At 47.0% G+C, this 23,178-nt stretch overlaps 1 protein-coding gene across 8 annotated transcripts in view; it reads left to right on the top strand.

Moving 5' to 3' along the window:
* The window catches only part of ZFX (zinc finger protein X-linked), a 640,129-nt gene extending 630,223 nt beyond the window's left edge, over positions 1–9,906 (top strand). For all 8 annotated transcript variants that reach the window (XM_078657795.1, XM_078657790.1, XM_078657796.1 and 5 more), the window contains one exon: positions 4,729–9,906. In XM_078657795.1, the coding sequence (XP_078513921.1) occupies positions 4,729–5,915 (1,187 nt within the window). In that variant the 3' untranslated portion in view covers positions 5,916–9,906. The remainder of the gene's footprint in view (positions 1–4,728) is intronic.
* The last annotated feature ends 13,272 nt before the right edge of the window (positions 9,907–23,178 follow it).

The raw sequence follows: 23,178 nt of genomic DNA on the forward strand, positions 1-23,178 counted from the left end.
TTGGGGCACCAGTCCCGGGGTTTTATTACGTGGAAGTCCCTTCAGAGCGACCCTGATTTCAGACTGTGTGATGGGACCCACCATGGCTTTCTGAGCCTCCGTCGTTAGCAGCGGGTATGTGAGGGAGGAAAAAAAGGCCTCCATACGGTCTGCCTCGCTGCAATTAGGTTTGCTATACAATGAGGCATAATAATGACGAAATGCAGCATTAATGTCCCCCTGGGTATTGACTCTGTCCCCACCCACAGTGGTGACCTCGTTTATAACATTCGCAGGGGGAGTGTCCCTGATTAGTCTAGCAAGCAATGTCCCCGATTTATCTGCCTCAGTGTGACTCAGCTGCGAGTACCTATGGTAGTCTATTATTCGGATATCTTCTAGCAATTCCGCATGTCTGATTCTAGCCTCCTGCAGCTCTGCGCCCTTATCAGTGTCTGTTATTGTTTCCTGTTCCAACCTGCCCAGTTTGTGTTCTACATCCAAAAGGGACTTATGGAGTTACCATCGGGCACCAACTGTCGTACTAATGGCCTGCCCCCTCACTATCGTCTTAAAGGCGTCCCATTCGATCAGTCTATTCGATGCAGTGTTACTATTCTCAGTGAAATAATGATCGATAGTGTATGACATAGTCTCCCGGAATACCGAGTTCTCCATCGTCTGCGGCCACAGACATCAGATGGGCACCGGGGTAGGTTTTCTTCCCCAGTTAAGAACAATCTGTAGAGGGTTATGGTTCGAAAAGGTTTTGGCCAAGTATGTAGCCTGGGACTCCTGCATTGCTATCCGATTGGAGCAATATATTCTGTCTATTTTTGTGTGGAGTACGTGTACAGGAGAATAGAATGAGTACTCCCTATGTATAGGGTGATGCATCCTCCAGACATCACACATCTCCCACCCCACAGCCCATCTACCCAGTGCTTCTGCCTGCCTAATCACTCCTGCCCCACCTATAGGCGGGGGGACCTGTCCAGGGCAACATCCACCACTGTATTACAATCACCTACTATGATCCATGGGTGGTGCTCCCAACCTGTCAGTGTATTATTTAACATACCCCAGTACTTATCCTGCTCAATGTTGGGTGCATATATGTTGCCCAAAACCACAGGCAGCCCATCCAATGTCCCCCGTATAAAGATATACCTCCCTTGCTTGTCCATCCGCAGCTCCAGCGCTAGAAACGGTACCCCATGCCTAACCCAAATTGTGACCCCTCTCGCAAACCTAGAATATGTGATGGAAAAGATCTGACCTCTCCACTTCCTACGTAGCTTCGACACTTTTACATGGGACTCCTGCCAGTACACTATCTGCGCTTTACGGCGCTGCAACAAGGCGCGTGTATTCTGTGGCACTTCTGCACAAAGCCTAAACCCCAAACGTTCCACGTTAATATAGTGTACCTACCAAGTGTATGCATTTCAATGCGACCTGCACCCGCTCACTTGCAGGCAGTGGCTCTAGATATCCGAACCTACCCAAGCCAATCTCTGCAATAGGACTGTTTACCCCCTGTAACACCCCAATACTCGGTCCGGTCGAAGAACTGTACCAGACCATATAACGTAACTGTCCACATAAGAACATTGTAAGTACAGTAAGCGCTTTCGGTGGTGTATTCTCTGTCGAAATTGTACATGTAAGCTCAAACGGTACCTTGGGCTATAAATATGCACTTACGCCATATTTTCGCACATTAACTAGAGTCCTAGCTTATAAAATCATTATACATTCACAAATGCAAACCAATATAGCATTCAATTTAACCAAATAAGCTGTCCGCTGTCTGCGGGGTCACAGTAGGGAACAGGGCCACACTCTTGATGTCTTATCTTCCCATCTAGTAGTGTGCGTGAAAGTGGCCGTCGCAAGGATCGCCTGTGACTTGTTTTGCTGCATCTGTTGCGTGGTGAGGAACTTCCGAATTGTATTCCTGTGTGAGCGTCTGCCACCAACGGTAGCAGGCACATCTGTGCCAATGGGGCCCTTGGTCTCCCCCTGAGATCTAGAGGGTAGTTATGATCAGTTCCATCACCTCCAGTGGTCATGCAGAATTTTTAGCCGGGCCGGGAACAGCATGCATATTTCAAGTTCAGACCCCGTAGACGCTGCTTAACTGCCATGAAAGAGGATCGCTGCCTTCGCACCAGAACCGTGTAGTCAGGGTATAGCGATATCCTTGTATTTTCAAAATAGATCTGGGGATGTTCACGAGCCTTTCGCAGTATTGTATCCCAGTCACGAAAGTTCAGCAACTTCACTATTAGGGGGCGCGGCGCGGCCCCCGGCCTCGGTTGCCCCGTGGGAATCCTGTGCACACGTTCAATACAATATTGAGTGGAGAGCCCCTCGGCCGTGACCTGCTCCTTGAACCACTGCTCTATGTAACGCCTGGCATCATTACTTTCGCTTCTCTCTGGCAAACCAATGACGCGTATATTGTTCCTCCTTGCTCTCCCTTCTGCATCCTCCACACGGTCCATCAGGGTGGCTACCTGGTCCTGTGGCTGTTTGATGTGCGCCTCACTCTTCGTCTGGCGCGGTGCCAGCATCTCCACTGTAGCGGTATTATCCTTTACCCTGTCCGCAAGCTTCGCATGATCTGCCCGGAGCAGGGTAAGGCCTGTCGTTAGGGTCCCGATCTGGAGCTCGATGGCTTTCCTGAACTTCCGCACTTCCTGTAAGATTAGGTCCAGTTTGTCCCCTGGCTCAGTCAGGGCAGTGGGCGGGATGCAACGAGCGGCGGCGTGCCATCTGTATAGTCCGCAGTGTCCGGTATGGGCTCAGAGCCGCCTCCTTGCTCCTGCTGCTTCCCCTATTGCGCTCCATCATGCGGGAAGGCGAGGAAGCATACAATAACAAACAGTTTATACAGACACCCCTACGCCTCGCTAGTGTACTTACAGCCAGAAGACCAAGTTGCCACCGCAGAGCAGCCTCACGACCCCACAGTACTTCAGATGTCCGCAGTCCCTATGTGCCACGACCTATCTATGCTCAGCTTATATGTAACTCCAGACCTGGTCGGTTCTATAGCCGTCCCAGGTGCCGGAGAGGTCACAAAAGCCAGATCACACCGCCCCACAGCTCAGCTCTGCCACGATTGGCACACTGATTTCAGCCAGTACCTGTTACTGTTAGCCGCTGCGTTTCAATTCGCAGCTTTACGAACCAAAGGAAGCAGGGCGCAGCCAGGCCCCAGTTACGTCGTCCTACCCGGCTGTGAATCCCTTCTCGTGTCACGCGGCACCGCAGGGACTCCTCACTCGGGTCACAGGGATCCCACAGGCCACAGATTTATACTGCCGGCCCGACCACCGCAAGTGTATCGACTCCCGTTACTTCCACTATCCTCTCCGGCAGGCCGCCAAGTCTGTCCTCGAAGGTAGGCCACACCGCATCCCCAGGCTCGCGTAGCTGCAGCACCCCGGTTCTGTAGTCACCTCCGTTCTCCTCCCACACTCTGGAGAACCTTCTTGGGGCACCACCAGTTTCACCTACTGGAGCTCGCTGCAGCGGCGTTTCATCTGCATCCTGGGCCAGGACAGGGTCTAAGCCACCAGGCACCGCCGTTGTCCGGGCCCCCTTGCACACCCCACGCCTCCGCACCACCGCGTTGCACCCCGTCCAAGCAGAGGGCAATCCGCTCCCTTCACCAGTATTTCTCGGCTTGAAGGCTTCTCCGATTGTCAACTAGGCTTCAGGCAGTCTGCTCCCTCATCCGCAGACCCCAAACTGCTCTGTGCCACAGGATTATGACAGGATAATGTAGCCCAGGTCCGGAGCTCGTCTAAAAGACAACAGCCATGCTCGGCCTGTAGCCACGCCCCCCCCCCCCCCCCGGTATATAGATAGATAGATGTAAAATAGAAAAATGTTTGTTAAAGGAAAGTCTTGGTAGTTTGCTCCAAAGAGAAATCACATTTTTGTAAGGAAAGGTTAAAATTCCCTTAAAGCATCACAACCCTAGGGCTAAGGGGATCGTTCATTATAGATGCGTTGTGATTGTCATGAGAAGTTTGTCAGTACTGCTAAGATAGATTGGGGGGTATACCATTATTCAATAACCTTAAATAATAAATATCACAGATTTAATTTAATGTCATTAGATTTATATAGGACTTTCACTAAAACGCTGATCAGGATATTATTATAGTTGGTACAGCAGTTTTAGCAGCAACGGAATAACATACCATAAACAGAAATTAGTGACAACAAGCAGACGACAGGTAGATATTCCCAAGCAAAATATGGAAAGACTGCAGACTAAAAGTGCAGGAGAGTGACGGGCCAAGCCTTTCTGTTGGTTATTCAGCAGAGAAAGCAATCCAAAATGGATAGTGCACAAAGGGGACTACATGTAATTAGGAAGAACTCCCGAAACAGAGAAGATTACAGCTCTGAAATGTAATAAATATATAGAAAAATATACATAAGTGAAGAGAGGTAGAAGGCTAGGCCATGTATGTACTTGAAGGCAGTAGTGTAATATAGTACTTTAGTAGTATATGGTGGTTGTAATCACCATTGGTAGTGGTCTATGTCTGATCTTTGATGTACAAGCTTTGGTTTGGTAAAGTGATTGACTGTATGTACGGTGCCGACATCCCTGCACTCTGGTAATGTTTTGTATCACATGTGAAAAATAAGTTCATTTCAAAGCACACAAAGTTAAATATTTATTTGTACCTAATTTAGTTTTCATTTTGTTTTTCATAACAGCAATAATTATTGGTCCAGACGGCCACCCCCTGACTGTTTATCCTTGTATGATCTGTGGGAAGAAATTTAAATCTCGAGGCTTCTTAAAGAGACACATGAAAAATCATCCAGAGTACCTTACCAAGAAAAAGTATCGCTGCACAGATTGCGATTATACTACCAACAAAAAGGCAAGTTTGCATAACCATCTCGAGAGCCACAAATTAACCATCAAAACAGAAAAGACCGTAGAGTGTGATGAGTGTGGTAAGGAATTCTCTCATGTGGGTGCCTTACTCACACATCAGATAATACACAAAGACAAAGCTGCCACTAAAATGAACAAGTGCAAGTTTTGTGATTATGAAACAGCAGAGCAAGGACTCCTCAGTCGTCATTTGTTAGCGGTTCACAGCAAGAACTTTCCTCATATATGTGTAGAGTGTGCCAAAGGATTCCGCCACCCGTCGGAACTCAAAAAACACATGCGCATCCATACAGGAGAAAAGCCTTACCAGTGCCAGCATTGCGAATACAGGTCAGCAGACTCTTCCAATCTAAAAACTCACGTGAAGACGAGGCACAGCAAGGAGCTACCTTTCAAATGTGACATTTGTTTTCAGACTTTTGCAGACACCAAAGACATGGAAGAGCATATCCTTATGCACCAAGACAGTAAATTGCATCCATGTTTGCACTGCGACCACAAGAGCGCAAATACCAGTGACTTGAAACGACACATCATTTCAGTGCATACAAAGGATTACCCTCACAATTGTGAAATGTGCGACAAGGGTTTTCACCGCCCATCTGAACTGAAGAAGCACATGTCTTCGCATAAGGGTAAAAAAACACATCAGTGTAGGCATTGTGACTTCAAAATTGCTGATCCTTTTGTTTTGAGTCGCCACATTCTTTCTGTTCACACTAAGGAAATTCCATTTAGATGCAAGAAATGCAGAAAAGGCTTTAAGCACCAGCATGAGCTAAAAAAACACATGAAAATACACATCGGCAGGAAGGTTTACCAATGTGACCACTGTGAGTATAGCACTACAGATGCCTCTGGCTTCAAACGACATGTTATTTCCATTCATACAAAGGACTACCCTCACCGATGTGACTACTGTAAAAAAGGTTTCCGGCGACCATCCGAGAAGAACCAGCACATCATTCGACATCACAACAAAGAACCAGGCACGCCATGAATTTTCCTCTTACTGACTTTTTTTAATGAGTGACATATCAAATAAAGGACGATGTTATGCGAAGGAAAATATTTTAAAGTGAATCAACAAATTCAAAACAAGACATGCTGTCCATTTCAGTCAGTAGCTATACAAAAGAGAATTATTGATTTAGTTAACCATTTTAATTAAAATATTGTCTAATACTGTCCTTTGAATCTGATTCGGTCTATTTAATTAATGAGGAAAAGATGGCAACAATTAAAGCAAAAGTTTGCAGCATTCTTTTTCGTCTTTTTTATTTTACAAATTTTGTTTACCCTTCCAATCCCAGTGTTTCACAGCTCAGTAAACCAATTCTGTTTCACATAATAAAATGTGTATATAAGTGCATGTTGAAAGTGAGAGATTCTGGGTGTTTTAAGGGAAAACTTTATTCTCAAGTGCAGTAACCACACGAACCACAATTTGCAGGACACAATACGTTCTACTTTCTGTAGACATGTCCTTTTTTATGTTATTAAAAATGGCACCTTGCCTTGAAAAAAATGTTTTGGGCATGCTTCTGGTAGTATTTAAAATGTTCTGACTCTGTTCGGTAGAGGTTTTTCTTGGTAGCTGTCAACCACAAAATACCATTTCTGGGTTTTGTATCTAAATAGAATGTTTCCAACTACGAACTGGCCATGTGAAATGGTTCTGTTGCTGGTCTATTATTAGTATTGTGCATGCATAAGCCCTTTTCCTAATAGTTATAATCATTTGATTTGAATCACTTCAGGTATATGAGATGAACGTACAACCATGAATTGCTTCACATTGTAGCAAATAACATCCTTACTTATTGTAGCAAATAACATCCTACACGTTGAGTGTTTTCCTATTTAGATATGAGAGCGCAATGATAATTGTCTAATTTATTTAATTCATTATTTTGATTATCAGAAACACGTTAAAGCATGTGTGACTAATCCACTGTACCTAAGATTAATTGAAGGCAATCAAAATAAAAAACAAATGTAGTTTCAGCAGCAATTGTTAAGGCTCCAAATATGCTTATTAATATATAGCAAAAGCATACAGATTAATAAGTGACATTTTCAGGCCCTCTCTATCCCATGAAATTCCAGATAGTTTTGGCACCATATCAAAAACAATAACGTGCATTTTCTAAAAAATTATGTTGACTAAGGCTCCGGTGTATTCTGCACGTTTATAATTAGCTGGGAAAATAATTGTGCATTTTAACTTTATTCCTGGAATACCTTTGTTAGTGGTTCATAAGCCCCTTATTTTGATTGGCATACATTGTTGAGATAAAGCAATTCGAAGTCTTCAAAACCGTTTCAAGCTCATTTTCTGTTGTGGTCATGCCGTCCTAATCATTCTACTCTGAACCATTTCAGGAACATTATTCTCTTTGTTTCACTCAGAGGCATGCTTTCGACACGTATATTTTCATAGTTGAGGCGTGTTTGTTTGATCTACTAAACTTATATAAATCTGTAAAGTCAAAGTAAAACATGGATTTTCGAGTTTAACCATTTACTTTGCGGGGCTGTATTTGTAGCACTCGTTTCAAGACACTTCATACATCACTTGAGCTCTCTGGCCTGTTTGACCTCCCTCTAAAGACACTCCAGTCTTCTTCATTCAACCATTTTGAACCCTCCTATAAAACTCAGACTTGAAGATTACTTTATTGTTCATAATTTGATTGTTTATTCAATTTCCTCATCTCCTTCAATATGAGCTTATAAGGAGAACACAGAAGAGGGTGAATGCACCATGTAGATGTAGGCCTTGGCTTTCCTAGATCGTGGGAACAGTTAATCGGATACTCTCATTTGTAAGGATCTCTTCCTGATATTGAAGGGATTTTGCCTTAAGGAAAGGTAATCCAAAATAGAGCACAAACTGTCTCATTAACGCTAATGCTCACTTTCGTCCATGGGGGGAATATACCAGTACATTTATGTTTTAACTTTGCTCAGAGGAGTTGTAGTAAATATTTTTTGTTTTAAATTATTAAATCTTCCTTATAAAGTGTTCCTGCCAGAACTTTTAATTCACATTCTGTCACCTTTATAAGGGACAAGTGCTTTGTCTAATTACACAAAGTTCACATTGCTATATCAAAAGTGTCTTGCTGAAGAGGCTAAAGTGATAGTTCCTAAGTAAGTATAGTCTTAGTAAATCAGAGCTAAAGTAAACCATATTTTGATAAAGTACACGCTCACTTTGTAAGTAGTTGAAGCCACTGGCAGAGTAAAGTACTGCATAGGCAGCAAGATTTGAACTGCCACTGCCAATAAGTATGAGCCAAACATCCTTGTTATGTGTCCTGGCTTCAATAAGACTTAAGGAATGTTTGGAATGGGTCCTGAGTTCAGAATCTAGCGTTGCCCGCAGTTCTGTGTCAGAGACAAGTGTTACAACTGTCTCCATCTGTTATGAAGAAATGTCCATACTGAGAGTTAATGAATTTCAGTACTGTCAGACAAACCAAAAGGGGACATTCATATCAATGTCCAGCATTGCTTCAGCACATAACCTAATTGCCCAGGGTATCAGCCATAATATAACAGCTTCAAGTCTTAGCCTGACTCAGACACCGGAGCTACAGTGGCACCCAACCTTCAATTCACCTGTGCTCTTTCCCGAGTTAGTGAATCTGATGAACATCTTATACAGAAGAAGAAAAAGTTAACTTATCTGGAACAATATGTGTTGAAGATATTGTATTACCTAAAACAGAGAAAGGATGACATTTCAAAAATTAATGTACACATCATCTTGTTTCTACACCAAAAGGATGCTATGATGGCAGCACAGTGTAGGTTCTTTACAGGCGTGTTGGAATTGCCTAAACACAGGGTTTCTTCCACTGATGATGCAGGACTTATACAATGTATTCACCCAGACTGTGTACACCATTCTCTTAGTATATGTACTCACAAAACCGTTCAGGGTGATAGAAAACATATTTATGATTGTGGTTTCTGCTTACATGGTTTACCCACTGAAGAACAGTTTTTGAAAAAATTGAACCTATTGGGTACTAATTACTTTAATGTGCACCACTGAATAGTTTGCTTATGTGCAGTAAATATCGCCTAAACTGAAGTGGATTTTACACATTTATAAGGAAAGTCAGTTGAAATTGTCCACTAAAGGTCTGTACAGTATAAAATACTTGCAGATTGCGCTTTAGACCACATCATTCTTTCCAGTGCAATGAAAGGTAAAGAGCAAATAGACTTTAACGCTCATTGCATGGTTTAGAGATTAGTGCTTCTGACTTCTAATGATCCTTCTGTGCTCTTTTGCTGCTTAGTTGAAGTGTTTGAAAGTTATGTGTGCACAGTCATGTGCATTAATGTTTCACCAGGGGTTTTTAAATTGGCACTTGTTATCTGTTGTTCCTGGAGGTGTGTTCTGTTTTATTTACTGGCATACAAACGTAAATTCATTGCAAACTAATTGTCAGTTCGTTGCCATTTTTTCTCAGCTATATTTAGTCTGGCTTTTCCAAAGAAGTTTGAAAACAAAGGACGAAAAATATTTTAGGCACACCCAAACGGTTCTTTTACATGCCGGATCTGCTGTAAATACTTTTTTAAGCATACAATTAAAAACCAATACCGAACAGAAAATGAGGGTTTTGTAAATTATATGTGTCTGTATAAAGCAGAAATGAGAATGTAGTTACTGTTATCATACTGGCATTACTTACCAGCTAGATTTCTTTCTTTAAACAATTTGTTACTATCTAAAATTAAATGTTTCAGTTTAATGTTTTGAAGAGGTACAGATCTTTACAAGGACATACTGTTTAAGCTAATGTTCTGTAAAATGCCATGTTAAATATTGTCTGTCCTTTACCCTGTATACTTTGTAAAAAAAATAAAAAGATAACTAAAACAAACATTTCCTTTAGGGATATGTCACAATATTGTAACTGTACGTGATGAACTAGTGTAAGAAATAAAAATGAAAATATTTTCCTGTTGCATAGCAGTTTGATGTATTTCATTGGCGAACCTTTAAAAAAGTTATTTCACAAATATTATTGAAATTTCTTTTCATGTCACATAAACATTCTGACTGTATTTGCATAACTTTCATTTTGTAACTTTCGTTCCTGACCTTTTTTCTTTAAAAGCTTAAAACAAAGGAACCTAGCTAGACTATGCACTATTGATGTTACCATTTATATTTCCTTCCTGTAGGGGACCATGGTCGAACAATGAGTGCTCAATCTAGTTATATGAAATTAGCAGCCGGATTCATAGAGAAAGGCATACATCTACACCCATACGTCTCCTGCCATGCATTAGGAAAAGTTTTGTGAATTTCACTTTTTTGCTTTGGGTTGAGGGATTTCTCTAATGTATAATTGCAGGCATAGTACAAATTACACATGGTGAAACCTAGCACCTTTTTGCAATGGCACAATATTTTATTTCCCATGGAGAAAATAATTTCCAGCATTAGAAAACCCTTTCCCAAACACTGGAAAGTGATTTAAACCCGACCTTGAGCGTAGTAAATCTGACCATTTACAGCATAGGGGAGGTTGTCGAGGAGTTTAAGAATATCCACTAACTGTTCAGTTTGTCGGTGTTCCTCAGTTTTCCTAGAAATCCAAGCCCTGATTTTACCCACTTCCACTACTTAAGTGGGATTTACTCCTGCACAATGTTAGATGATCATGGGGAATTATTGTGCCTGAAGAAAAGTATTTCTGGCTGCAAGGCTATCTTTTTTGATTATTATTATTATTTTTTATTTTGAAACTATTTTATATTAGTACTTTAAGGGCATCGCGCACAGCAAACAATACAAAGCTGTATTTTGTGAATACTTTGCACCCAGCTATTTACTTGTATTTCGGACGTTTTTGCATAATCAGCTTTGTGAATTGAGTCCTAGGAGTTTTGAATCAGGATTTCAAATGCATTTATTGTCCTTATAAACCTGGGCGACCAGTAATCCGCTCACTCGAAAATCTTTTTTTTTAAATATATTCTGTTTATTTGGTATATAACATGAATTCCAACATTAGTACATGTGCAGTAAGGTTGCTACATATATCGTACATACATCAATCCTTCTCTATAATCAACAAAGAAGATAAAATCACAGGCTACATACTTGATTATACGTACAAGCATGATTTCCAAGTTATAACAAGTAAGCACATCTCTTTCCCAGCATTTTACCCCCCATTCACTTGGTCCTGCCAGAATATCATATCCTGGAGCCATTCTTTGAACTTGGGGGCCCAGCCCCGTCCCCATCTGCAGGCTACTCTACGCTCGTCCAGTAGGAGCCCTAGTGCTACTTACCTCCTATATATCATATCTATCTGTTCAGTGTACCCCTGCAAGGCAAGTAGTGGAGATGCTGGAAGCGACATTGTTGTCATTTGTGTCAGTGTTGTAAAAACCTGCTGCCAGTATTGATTTATTCTGTCACAGCCCCAGGCAAGGTGTAAAAAATCCATCCCTTCATTTCCACGTCTATCACACCCATCATTGTTTCTAATTGGAAAATTATGCATCTCAGCCGATGAGTTATAAGTGCAGTGGAGAAACTTGAAATGATTATACGCAGACGACTGCTAGCACATACCTGTCCCGTCTGTGTACATCTGAAAGAAACAGGTTAGTGTTAGATTCCTTACCTTAGAATATCCCCAGGCGTCAGACTGGATCCAGAAAGTTTTCGTCAGCAGTACCCCTGCGCATCGCTAGGCGTTGTCTGCGGCTCTGCGTCCGTCATCGGCGTCGTGACTGCCGGGATGACGCCGTCGGAGTACTTAGACGCCGCCCTCGCGCACTGACGTCAGTTCTTCTTTTTTCTGCACCAGCAAGCGCAGATCCGGGAAGAGCAGTACTCTTAGTCATTTTTTGACTAACTTTTGATCTCTTTTGGATCACTTCTCGGGTCGACCTTCGACTTGCGGTGCCGGTAGGGATGCCCGGGTTTAAACCCTGTGAGGACTGTCACCGATTGATGTCAGTGACCGAGCCCCACCGCCGGTGCCTTTACTGTCTTGGGGCCGACCATGATGACAAATCGTGCCCCGACTGCCGGACCGTGACCTCGAAGGCTAGGCGGGAGCGGTCCCGTAAGCGGCTCGAACTCCGGCAGTCGCTCGACGAGTCACCACCACTCGTCAGGCTCCAAGTCTTCAGGTATGTCGAGGCACTCGAAGAAAAAGTCGAAGAGGTGTCATCGCTCTTCCGACTCCCCCCGGCGCTCGTGCGACCCGGCTGGGGGTTCAGGGGACACCGCCTATGCGGCTCCGCTGGAGCCGCAAGCGCCGCGTCCAGCTCCACACCCGCCAGTCCCTGGGCTGCACGCGACGCCAGAGGTGATCAGTGCCTTCCTCGTGGCCATGATGAGTCATTTCCCTCCGTCGGACCCTGTCGAGGCGCCTTCGGGCCCCGCAGATCCGTCTGAGATTCCTAGCGGGCTGGCACCTCCTGCCCCATCGGGTGCTTCAGCCCCGGCGCTGTTGACGACTCCGGTCCCGACGTCGCAAGACCCCGCAGGTTCCAGGCCTGGTTCCGGTTCGTCGCTGGTCGACCTACGACCCCTCCGCTGGTGCCGATCCTGAGGGTGTCACCCACGACGCTGTCCCCGGACGACGTCGTCCCCAGTTCCAGCCCCGATCCGGGTCCGGCGTCGGACTGGCACCGATGGGTGAGCAATTCACCTACGACCCAACACCATAATTTTTCCCTGACTATCAGGAGATGGATGACGAGGGGGACTGGGAGGGGTCTGGGGACCCTCTGGCACAGCAGTGCCAGTTCAGCTAGGACTGGGCAGATGAGCTAGGGGAGGCCAGTGGTCTGGACACTTCGCCCGACACTGGATTTGTCTCTCCTCCTACCGTGGCTATGGAGGCGGGGGCTGCTTATAGCGTGGTGTTGACTAGGGCAGCCAAGGCCTTGGCTCTTGAGCTCCCTGTCGCGGCCGTGAGGACTAACCTCCTCACTGAGGTGCTCAAACCGCAGGCAAGCTCCTCAGAGCCTCTCCTGCCATTTAACGAAGCCCTCACTGACGTTCTGGTGGGCATCTGGTCCAAGCCCTCTACAGGCCTACCTGTGGATCGGAACGTGGCCCAACGCTACCGCCCGGCTCCGGGCGACTCCAGCCTCCTGTCCATTCACCCCACCCCGAGAGCCTGGTGATCCAGGCCTCTACCTCCCAGACATCATTCCCGACCGCTCCTCCAGAACGGGAATCCAAAAGGTACAATCCGTTTGAGAAGAAACTGTTCTCCTCCCTGAGTTTGGGGTTGCGGTCTGTCAACACCACCTGCCTTTTGGGCCGTTACACCCACTCTCTGTGGGATACGGTTGCGGAGGTGCTGCCACAGTGCCCGGAGGAGGTCCGGGCAAAGCTCACCCAAGCCCTATCTGAAGGGTGGGATGCAGCACGCTACTCCATACGGTGTGGACTCGATACCACGGACTCTCTGGGTAGGGCCATTGCAACGAGAGTGGCGGTTCGCCGCATCGCCTGGCTGAGGTCTGCCAACTTTTCAGGGGATGTCCAGACCACCCTCATGGACATGCCTTTTGATGGCCGTCGCCTCTTTGGCGACAAGGCGGACAGTGCGCTGGAACGTTTCAAGGACTCCAGGGCTACGGCCAAGTCCTTGGGCCTCGGCCAACGCCAGCAAACTAACGCCTTTCGCTCCTTTCGTCCAGCCAGCACAGGCCGCAGACCCAGGCTCAAGGCGGTCGAGGACGTGGTTCCCGCCATGGCGGTGGCGGGGAACACCGGCAGGGTCAGTCCACACCCGCCCCTGCAGCATCTGCCTCTAAGCCTTCCTAGGTCAGCATTTCAGTCCGCCATCACCTCCCCCACTGGCGTACCATCACGTCGGACAGGTGAGTGTTGCAAATCGTCCGAAGGGGCTACAGCCATTGGACTTGCAGGACGCGTATTTCCACATCCCCGTCCTGCCGGCGCTACCTGCGATTCACGTTAGGCCACGAGCACTTTCAGTGTACCGTGCTCCCCTTCAGCCTTACCAGCGCCCCTCGGGTGTTCACGAAAGTGATGGCGGTGGTCGCAGCACATCTGCGCAGATCTGGGGTTTCAGTCTTCCCCTATCTTGACGACTGGTTGTTGAAGTCGGGCTCGCCTCAAACAGTCGTCTTTCACCTCCAGACTACGGCCGACCTCCTGCACTCGCTGGGGTTCTCCATCAACGTGCCGAAGTCACACCTGTGCCCCTCCCAGAAGCTCCTTTTCATCTGAGTGGTTCTGGACTCTGCGCAGTTTCGGGTTTTCCCCCCGAACCGCGGGTTCGGGATATTAAGGCTCTCATTCCGATCTTTCAGCCTTTATCCCGAGTTTCGGTCCGGTTGACGCTGCAGCTCCTGGGACTGATGGCCTCCTGCATTCTTCTGGTGCATCACGCCAGGTGGCGGATGCGGGCTCTGCAGTGGGACCTGAAGTTTCAGTGGGCACAGCATCAGGGCAAACTGTCCCACCAAGTCCTGATCTCGGAGGGCACTGCGAGTCAGTTGCAGTGGTGGCTAACAAACCGCGATTAGGTCAGCAGCAGATCTCTCTACCTACCCCAACCGGAGCACGTAGTGGTGACGGATGCGTCCCTCCTGGGATGGGAAGGCCACATGGGAGAGAGGGAGATCAGAGGCCTCTGGTCTCCGGCGGAGTCCCGGCTCCACATCAACCTTCTGGAGCTGTGGGCGATCCAACTTACACTGAAGGCATTCCTCCCCTCTGTCCGGGGAAGTGTAGTGCAGGTGTTCACGGACAACACCACCGCCATGTGGTACTGCAACAAACAGGGCGGGGTGGGGTCGTGGACCCTTTGCCAGGAGGCTCTGCGCCTCTGGCAATGGCTGGAACACCAGGGCGTCACCATGTGGGTTCAACACCTGGCAGGTTCCCTGAACGCCAGGTCGGACGAACTCAGCCGCCGGTGCATGATGGATCACAAATGGCGTCTGAACTCGGATGTGGTGCAAGGTCTCTTTCAGCAGTGGGGAGAGCCTTGGTTAGATCTATTCGCCACTGAAGAGAACGCGCAATGTCATCAGTTCTGCATGTTGCAATTTCCAAGGCGGCACTCGCTCAGCTACGCTTTTCGTCGCAAGTTGGGCTGCGGTCTGTTGTACGCCTATACCACTTCTGCCCAGAGTGCTGAAGAAGATCAGGCGAGACCAGGCCCAAGTCATCCTTGTGCCTCCGGACTGGGCACGAAGATACTGGTATCCCGAGCTATTCAGCAAGTCAGTCGATCCCCCCGATTCGTCTGCCTCTTCAGGAGGACCTTCTGTCGCAGCAGCAGGGGACGGTCCTTCACCCGAACCTGTCCAGTCTCCACCTCCATGCGTGGAGATTGATCGGCGGCAGTTGAAGCCATTTGACTTGCCTCCTGAAGTTTGCGATGTGATTCTGGCAGCCAGGCATCCCTCCACAAAAACGGTATACGCCTGCAGGTGGAACAAATTTGTGGCATGGTGCACAGCAAAGGCTGTGGATCCACTGTCTGCCCCCCTTTCAGAGCTTCTCTTCGTCCTTCTTTCTCTTGCCCAGTAGGGCTCTGCTCTGGGCACTATCAAGGGTTACCTTTCAGCCTTCTTGAGGCTCCCTGATCAGCCTTCTCTTTTCAAGTCCCCTGTTGTAAATAGATTCTTGAAAGGCATCACACACGTTTCCTCCTGTTCCCTTTGTGATGCCTCAGTGGGACTTGAATCTTGTTCTCATATCTGATGTGTGCTCCCTTTGAGCCACTTCATAACTGTCCTCTTCGTCTACTGACTCTTAAAACTGCATTCCTGGTTGCCATCACCTCTGTCAGGAGAGTGAGTGAGCTCCAGGCTCTATCTTCAAAACCTCCTTTCCTCTCTGTCCAGCCGGACAAAGTTGTTCTAAGGACTCGTCCTTCTTTCCTGCCCAAGGTAGTCGCAGCCTTTCACATCGGGCAGTCCATCACCTTGCCCACCTTCTTTCCGCCTCCGCATCCCTCAAAAGAGGAAGAGGCTTCACCGTCTGGACCCAAAACGTGCGCTCTCCTTCTATCTAGATCGCACACGCCAGTTCCGGGTGGACGACCAGCTCTTTGTTGGTTACGTGGGCGCTAAGAAGGGACGGGCGGTGCACAAATGGACCATCTCTCGGTGGGTCGTCTTGTGCATCAAGGTTTGCTACTCCTTAGCTAAGAAGGAGCCTCCAGTTGGGCTGCGCGCCCATTCCTCTCGGGCCACGGCGGCTACTACTGCCCCGGGTCGGGGAGTCCCCTTGCAGGACATCTGCCAGGCAGTTACGTGGGCCTCGCTGCACATGTTTGCTAGACACTACTGCCTGGACAGCCAAGTCCGGAGAGATGGCTTTTTCGGCCGTTCCGTTCTCCAGGACTTTCTGGTGTGAACTTGGTTCGCAGACCCACCACTGGGGTTGGTATTGCTGGTGTATCTATTCTAAGGTAAGGAATCTAACACTAACCTGTTTCTTTCAGATGCACAAGTTACTTATCTTCGGTAACAATATATCTGTAAGAAACAGTAGTTAGTGTTAGAATCCTTACCGCCCCATCCCTCCTTCCCGTTCTGAGAACCGATATCTAGGGTTAAGGACATCCCTTTTAGGGCCCTAGTTTCATGGCACCAGTGTCGGTTTCTATCATGGCTCTGCGTTTCTGGCGCGGAAAGCTATGTACAGAACTGACGTCAGCGAGCAAGAGCGGCGTCTAGGTACTCCGACGACGTCATCCCGGCGATCACGACGCAGGCGACGAACGCGGAGCTGCAGACAACGCCTAGCGACGCGCAGGGGTACTGCTGACGAAAAATTTCCGGATCCATCCTGACACCTGGGGATATTTTAAGGTAAGGAATCTAACACTAACTACCATTTCTTACAGATATATCATTACCGAAGGTAAGTAACTTGTGCAACAGCACTCCCACTGTCTGTCTGTCAGCTCAGATCCCATCTCCCTTTCCCATTGCCCATGTGCAGCGCACTGTCCTGTTGTGTGGGTAGTTTGTACATTATGATATAATAAAAGAGACTGCTTGTGTGAGCGCCTCAGATTGCAGTAGTACATGTAGCGGGGATAAACCCGGAGGTTCTAGTGGAAAGGACGGCGTGATCGCTCGAATACTCTGCCTCACCCTTACATATAACAAATATATTTGTGGGCATGGGGTCTTGTCGGTTAAAAAATCGTTCTAGTGTCCGGAAATTCCCCTCTATGTATATATACCCCCAATTCTGTATGTTCGACCTTCGAAGCATTTGCTTGCAGCTGGTTTCTCATAGAACCTGAACCTGTGGATGATATGAGCGGCATTGATGGAGAGTATATCATTGGAACTTTAAGCGTCTCTGCTGTGTCGCCAAGCGACGGTAGTACATACCACTGTCGTAGTATCTTTCTCCTGAGTTTTGCGGATAGTAGTGATGGCTCTTGTCAGGGGGATTGGATCCATGAATCCCTGCTTCATCGCTATATGTGGCATATATGGGGGTGGGAGGAACCAATAAGTCACTCTAAGAGCTTGGGCACATAGATAGCAGAGTTCTAGATTGGGGACCTCAAAGCCCCCTTGTGAATAGGGCCTGGTGAGTACTTCCCATTTCAGTCTTGGTTGCTTACCAACCCATGTCAGTCGAATCGTTTTAGTTTTTAAAGCGTGAAAGAAATGTCTGCCTGGGTATTATGGTATATATTAATGACTAAGTATAATAACTTAGGACTACCATTTTGATGAGATATACTCTCCCTGCTGGTGATGAGATAAAGATATCCTTTGTGTGACGGAGGTGGCTATAGAAACTAATGCCGTGCCATAGTTGAGTCTCATTAGTTCTGCGTGATCTGCTGTGACTTTTATTCCCAGGCATTTCACCTCTGATGCGCACTAATCTGTCGGATAATAGAGCAAGAAAGGTTCAGCAGCATCCGTAAGCGGGAAGATATGTGACTTTCCCCAATTAATGTGAATTCCAGAGTTCACCAAAAACAATGAATTCTCTCAATATGTGATTAAGATTCTGGTGTGGATTCCTGATGTACAAGGTGACGTAATTTGCATAAAGGTAAATTAGTTTTTCCAGTATTGTATCCTTTATAGATTCACATACTTGAATCTTCCCATTGTCATGGTGGGAGTCCCACGGTAACAGTAAAATAGCAGTACAACACTTTAACGTTCAAATGCCCATAAGAATTCACTAGCTTTTAGCAACCTTTTATCATTGTTATAAAACATCCAAACTCTAGCCAATCAGAGCACAGACCATAGAGTCTCCTTCCCCTGCACAACCGTCATACCTCAGATTTCTTACTGCATGTGTTGTGTGTTAGGGAGTCTCCCTGAGCTTTGTTCAGTCACAGTGTTTCCACTGTTGCCCTTTTGAACTCCAACTAGCTGCTCATCTCTACACTTCATATTTCTTTTGTGGTGCTGGTCAGGAGTGTGAGTACCTATTTTTCTTCATAATGTCAGAGTCTAAAAGAGGGTTGTATAAGACCTGCAAGACTTGTGGAAAGTCCAGACTTTATTCTGAGGACCCACATTAGGAGAGTCCTTTCTGTCTATATCCAGAACATAAGCCCAGTGTGTGCAAGTACTGTCGTACTTTCTCTTCAAAAACTCTCAAGGACTGTTAGGGTAGGACGCTTCTCTGGCTCCAAAGGAAACAAGCATTTGCAATGCAATAGGTCACGCATTAGGAAAGTTTGAGCTATTGCTCTTGTAAATGACAATTTTTTTATTTATGTGTTGGTTTAGAAAATAGCTAAATTAATAGCTTTGTCATTTACAATGCCAATAGTTATAACTTTCGCCAATGTAACACCTATAGCATTTGTAATGCAACATATGTTGTATTTACGTACGTAGTATGAAGTCTCAGAGCAAGACAATGAATGCACAAGGGAGCCTATTATCTTAAGTAAAAATGCTATCTCAGAAGTATGGATACAAAGCATGAGAAACTGTCTCATGTTATCGAATGTGAGAACTTAAAATTCATTGTGTAGCAAACAACTCTTCTGAGCTTTAAGGCACTGCAGTGTCCGAGGAGAAACTGTGGTCCACATCATGTATTCTGTAATACTTACAATGCGGAAATACAAGACGATAGAGAGCGTTTTATAAGATTTATTACCCGACATCATTTCAGAGCTTGACCCTTCACCTCTGTTTTTGAGGGAATATGTCTGTGCAGTTCTTCTTGCTCTCTTTTGTCAGTGTGAAGCCGCAACATCTTGTCAGCTCCGTGTGCATGAGATAAATGTACCGAAGATCACAAAGAGGTAAATAGCATGAGCCGTGTCCCCGGATGTCCAACGTAGCCCAACGAAGGCTTGATGTGTGTGACCAACAAAAACATCTACAGGTCAAATTTTCCCGGGGTAAAAACATTACTGCAAAATTATTAATTTTTTCTGTGATTTTCTTTCTCCCCATTTCAAATTTGACAAGTTAGAATAAACGGTTAAATGTGGTTTTGGGCAGGCCTGAGAGCAATTTGCAGAACCTGTAAATGTCAAATCATTTAATTGCTGCCTCCTCCACAAAATGGGAATCATGCTCCGTGCGCCAAACTGAAATTAACAAGCAACGTACCTTTCTTGGATTAAGCATTTCCGGTACCTCTGCTCGGGAGAGACACAGGAAGCCAGGCGGGACTGTCCGGGACTGACTGGTTGAGGGCGGGGCCACCAGCACAGACAGGAAGCAGACGGGAGCCTACCCCCCGCTCCTGTGAAGGGAAGGGAGCAAGCCGCCTACGAATCCCGTGCAGCCGCCACTACCGCGGGACAGGACGAGAGGAGTATGACAGACCCGGTGAGGGGGGGCGTCGGGGCACATTGACGGTGCCCGCCCCCCTAGTGATGGAAGCCCTGCGTGTGCCCGGTGAGTGGGGTTGGGAGGGTGTGTGTGTGCGCGTTTGTGTGTGTATGTAAGCCCCGCGTGTGCGGGGGTGGGGGCGGGGAGGAGGGGGGTGAGTGTGTGCGTGTGGGAATGTGTGTGCGCATGCGTGAGTGTGGCTGTGTGTGCGTGCGCGAATGAAAGAGGCGAGAGGCTGCTGAATGTTGAACAGGAGATGTGCACGTGCGCGCCCACGAGGTGAAATCCGCTGAGGGAAAGCGCGTGCACATCCCCTGTCCAACATTCCCGCAAGTCGGCGACATTAGGTCTTTCGCTGACGCGAGACCTAAAAAGCAGCATAGGACTCTGATTCTGAAGCTGAGGAGAAGCCACATACCTCCTCTAGGAAGAGAAAGGAAGAAGGGTGTTCCTCGTTGCTTAAGGACCCTAAAAAGTCCAGATCTCAAAGCAAGGAGAGGTTTGAGGAGAAAAGACCAGCCTGGTTCCTCTTCTTCTTCTCACCAGTGGTGGGGTTCTGCTCCTCCGTCGACGCCTCTTAATCCTTCCAGAGATTCTTGAGCTGACATAAAACGCTTGTTGACATGCCCGTCAATGAAGAAATCCCCATCTATGACTTTCGGCTCCACTTCAGTGGACGCTCTGTCTACGGTTTCGTCTGCGACGCCTACTACGCCGAGGGTCAAGACGGTGGGCACGTCAACGACTGCAGTGATGGTGTCACTCTTTGGCTGTGGTTAAACCATCTCTGTTGGTGAGGGTTTCACTGTCGATGGATCAGCAGGTTTGTTCACCGTTGACAACAGATCTAGCGCCAAAGTCTGTTATGCCGTCGGTGATTCCATCGATGAGGGAAAAAGTCAGTCTGCGTTTAAAACCGACGCTTTCTCTTCTGCTAGACCTTTCAAAAGTTTCTCCTTTACCACCTGCTCATCTTCTGGATTTTCAGGAGTCTGAAAATTACGGGCCTTTTGGTCCTGCTTACAGTCCTTCGCAACTCAGAGTTAAATGCCAGAACTCTGAGGAAATAATGGATGATCCACCTACATATTTAGAAGGGGACATTCTTTTTCGGATAGGGGGCGTCCCAGTTCTCAACGCCTGGACGCTTTTCAGGAGCACTCTCCTAATGAGGAACAGAAAGATCAAGCTCAAGAACCCTCCATAAATATTTCTGTGCCATTGGTAACTGATCTTCTGTTAATATTCAATGACTATTATAAGAGATTTCCTGAAGCGAATTCTGCTCCACAGCCACCTCCCGGTCAGGAGGCCCCTACTCCTGTATCGCTGACTGGACCCCTGTTACAGAAGAGCAAGACTATTCTGCCTCCTGTGGAAGTTCCTGCACAAGGTCAGGGTGACGACGACCAGCAACTAGAGGAGGGGGAGCTGCAGTTGGACCAGGATGTTCATGATGAGTGGGAAGACTGGCTCCTACTCCACCTCTCCTACCCAGCCTCCAACCGAACCACCGCCTGCAGACATCGGCGGGTTCCACGATCTCCTTGAACGCGCTTCTATGGGCTTTGACCTTCCTATGCCTGTCAAGAAGACAGAGTGCTTTTTGTACGATTTTAAACCTGCTGTGCAGCGCTCCTCGCGATCCATTCCCATTGTAGACCTCTTATGACAAGAAGGCCTGATTCTGATGAAGACACCAGCTTCTAATCCTGCAGTAATGCCGAAGTTGGACAAAAAGTACAATGCGCCTGAGAACTCTCCCACATGCCTGATTGAACACCCCCGGCCTGATTCAGCCATTATGCAGCCGGCTCAAAGAAGGTCAAAGAATGGACAAAAAGTACAAGGCGCCCGAGGACTCTCCTGCGTGCTTGATTGGACACCCCTGCCTGATTAAGTCATTATGCAGCTGGCTCAAAGAAGGTCAAAGAATCCTTCCTCACCGTGTTCGGCTCCGCCTGACAGAATTGCGCCGATTGGACAAAATCGGCAAAAGGTTCTGCGCTTTAGCGGCCACTGCCATCAGAGCCTCTAATGCCATGGCTATCCTCGGAAGGTACGACTTCCAGATGTGGTCCGACATCTCTGCCTTGCTGGAGTTCCTTCCTGAGGATAAGAAGAAGAAGGCAAAGGAGGTGTTGTCAGAAGGAGAGAGAGCCTCTTCCAAGATGATTTTTATTTATTTTTTTGTAACTTTTTATTATATAAAACATAAAGAAACAACACATCAAACATACAATCAAGGCAATACAGCAATAACACATCCATTAGGTCTGCGCTCAAGGAGGACGGGAGATACATGACAACAGGAGAGCAGATTATTCGAATACAGATGAGGGGAGGGGGCCAAAGGCAAAATTGCATATTAACCGTACAATATATCACAGCTAGAAGGAAGGTGGATCAGGGCGATTGGGAAAGACTAGGAGTCTCAGTGAGCGGGGGCGTACAGATATCTCCACGGTATGAGTTCCACTGGTCCCAAATTTCCCCCCATTTTTTAGGTCTGCCTCTTGCAATATACACAGTCTTCTCTCTGAACATGCACCAGTCCATACTCTCTTTTCAAGCAGTCACTGTAGGCGGCCTCGGGGACCCCCACAATTGTGCAATATCCCTTTTAGCAACCATATTGGCAAGAGTCACCCATCGAAGCTGCGACACGTCATAATCATTCGGCCCCCATACATTCAATAAACATTGCCGGGCTTCTGGTATCATCACCAGACCCGTTACTTCATTCATCACCTCATGTATACGTTTCCAAAATCGCACCACCTCAGGGCATTCCCATATGATATGGAGATCGGTGCCAAGGAGACCACACCCACGCCTTTACATGCCATCCGTGGAATAGCCCATATGGATCAGACGGGGACCGGTGACATAGATTCTGTGGAGGATCTTGAGTTGGACCAGACGGAGGCGGGCCGGAATCGCCACCTCCCTGGGAGAGGAGATCGCGGACTGCCAATCCTCATCATCTAGTTCAATACCATCAGCAATCCAGGCTTCACGAAGGCGATCAAGCAAACTCGACCGGTCATTAATCATTTTTTTATAAAACAATGAGATAGTACTGTCCGGCACATGACCGTCTAATATACGATCTTCGAGGGGGGAGGATTCCGGAATATCACTACCCACCGGCAACACAGAATGCAGAGCATGGCGCACCTGGACATAACTAAATTTTTCCCTATCACTCAGCTTATACTCCGCTTGCAGATCCGTAAAGGTCTTCACCCCTCCTTTAACCCAAAGATCACGCTGTTTACTAATACCGATCGTGTCCCATTTATCAAATCCCTTCGTCTTCCATAGGCAACCCAATTTTGCAGAGGCTTAAAGCGGCGGTGCGCCAGTTAGCTTATCACTCCAGCCCATAGCCGCCGTTGTGCTATGCCATACCCGCACGG

This window comes from Lissotriton helveticus, chromosome 8 (assembly GCF_964261635.1).
Source record: "Lissotriton helveticus chromosome 8, aLisHel1.1, whole genome shotgun sequence".
Classification (NCBI taxonomy): domain Eukaryota; kingdom Metazoa; phylum Chordata; class Amphibia; order Caudata; family Salamandridae; genus Lissotriton; species Lissotriton helveticus.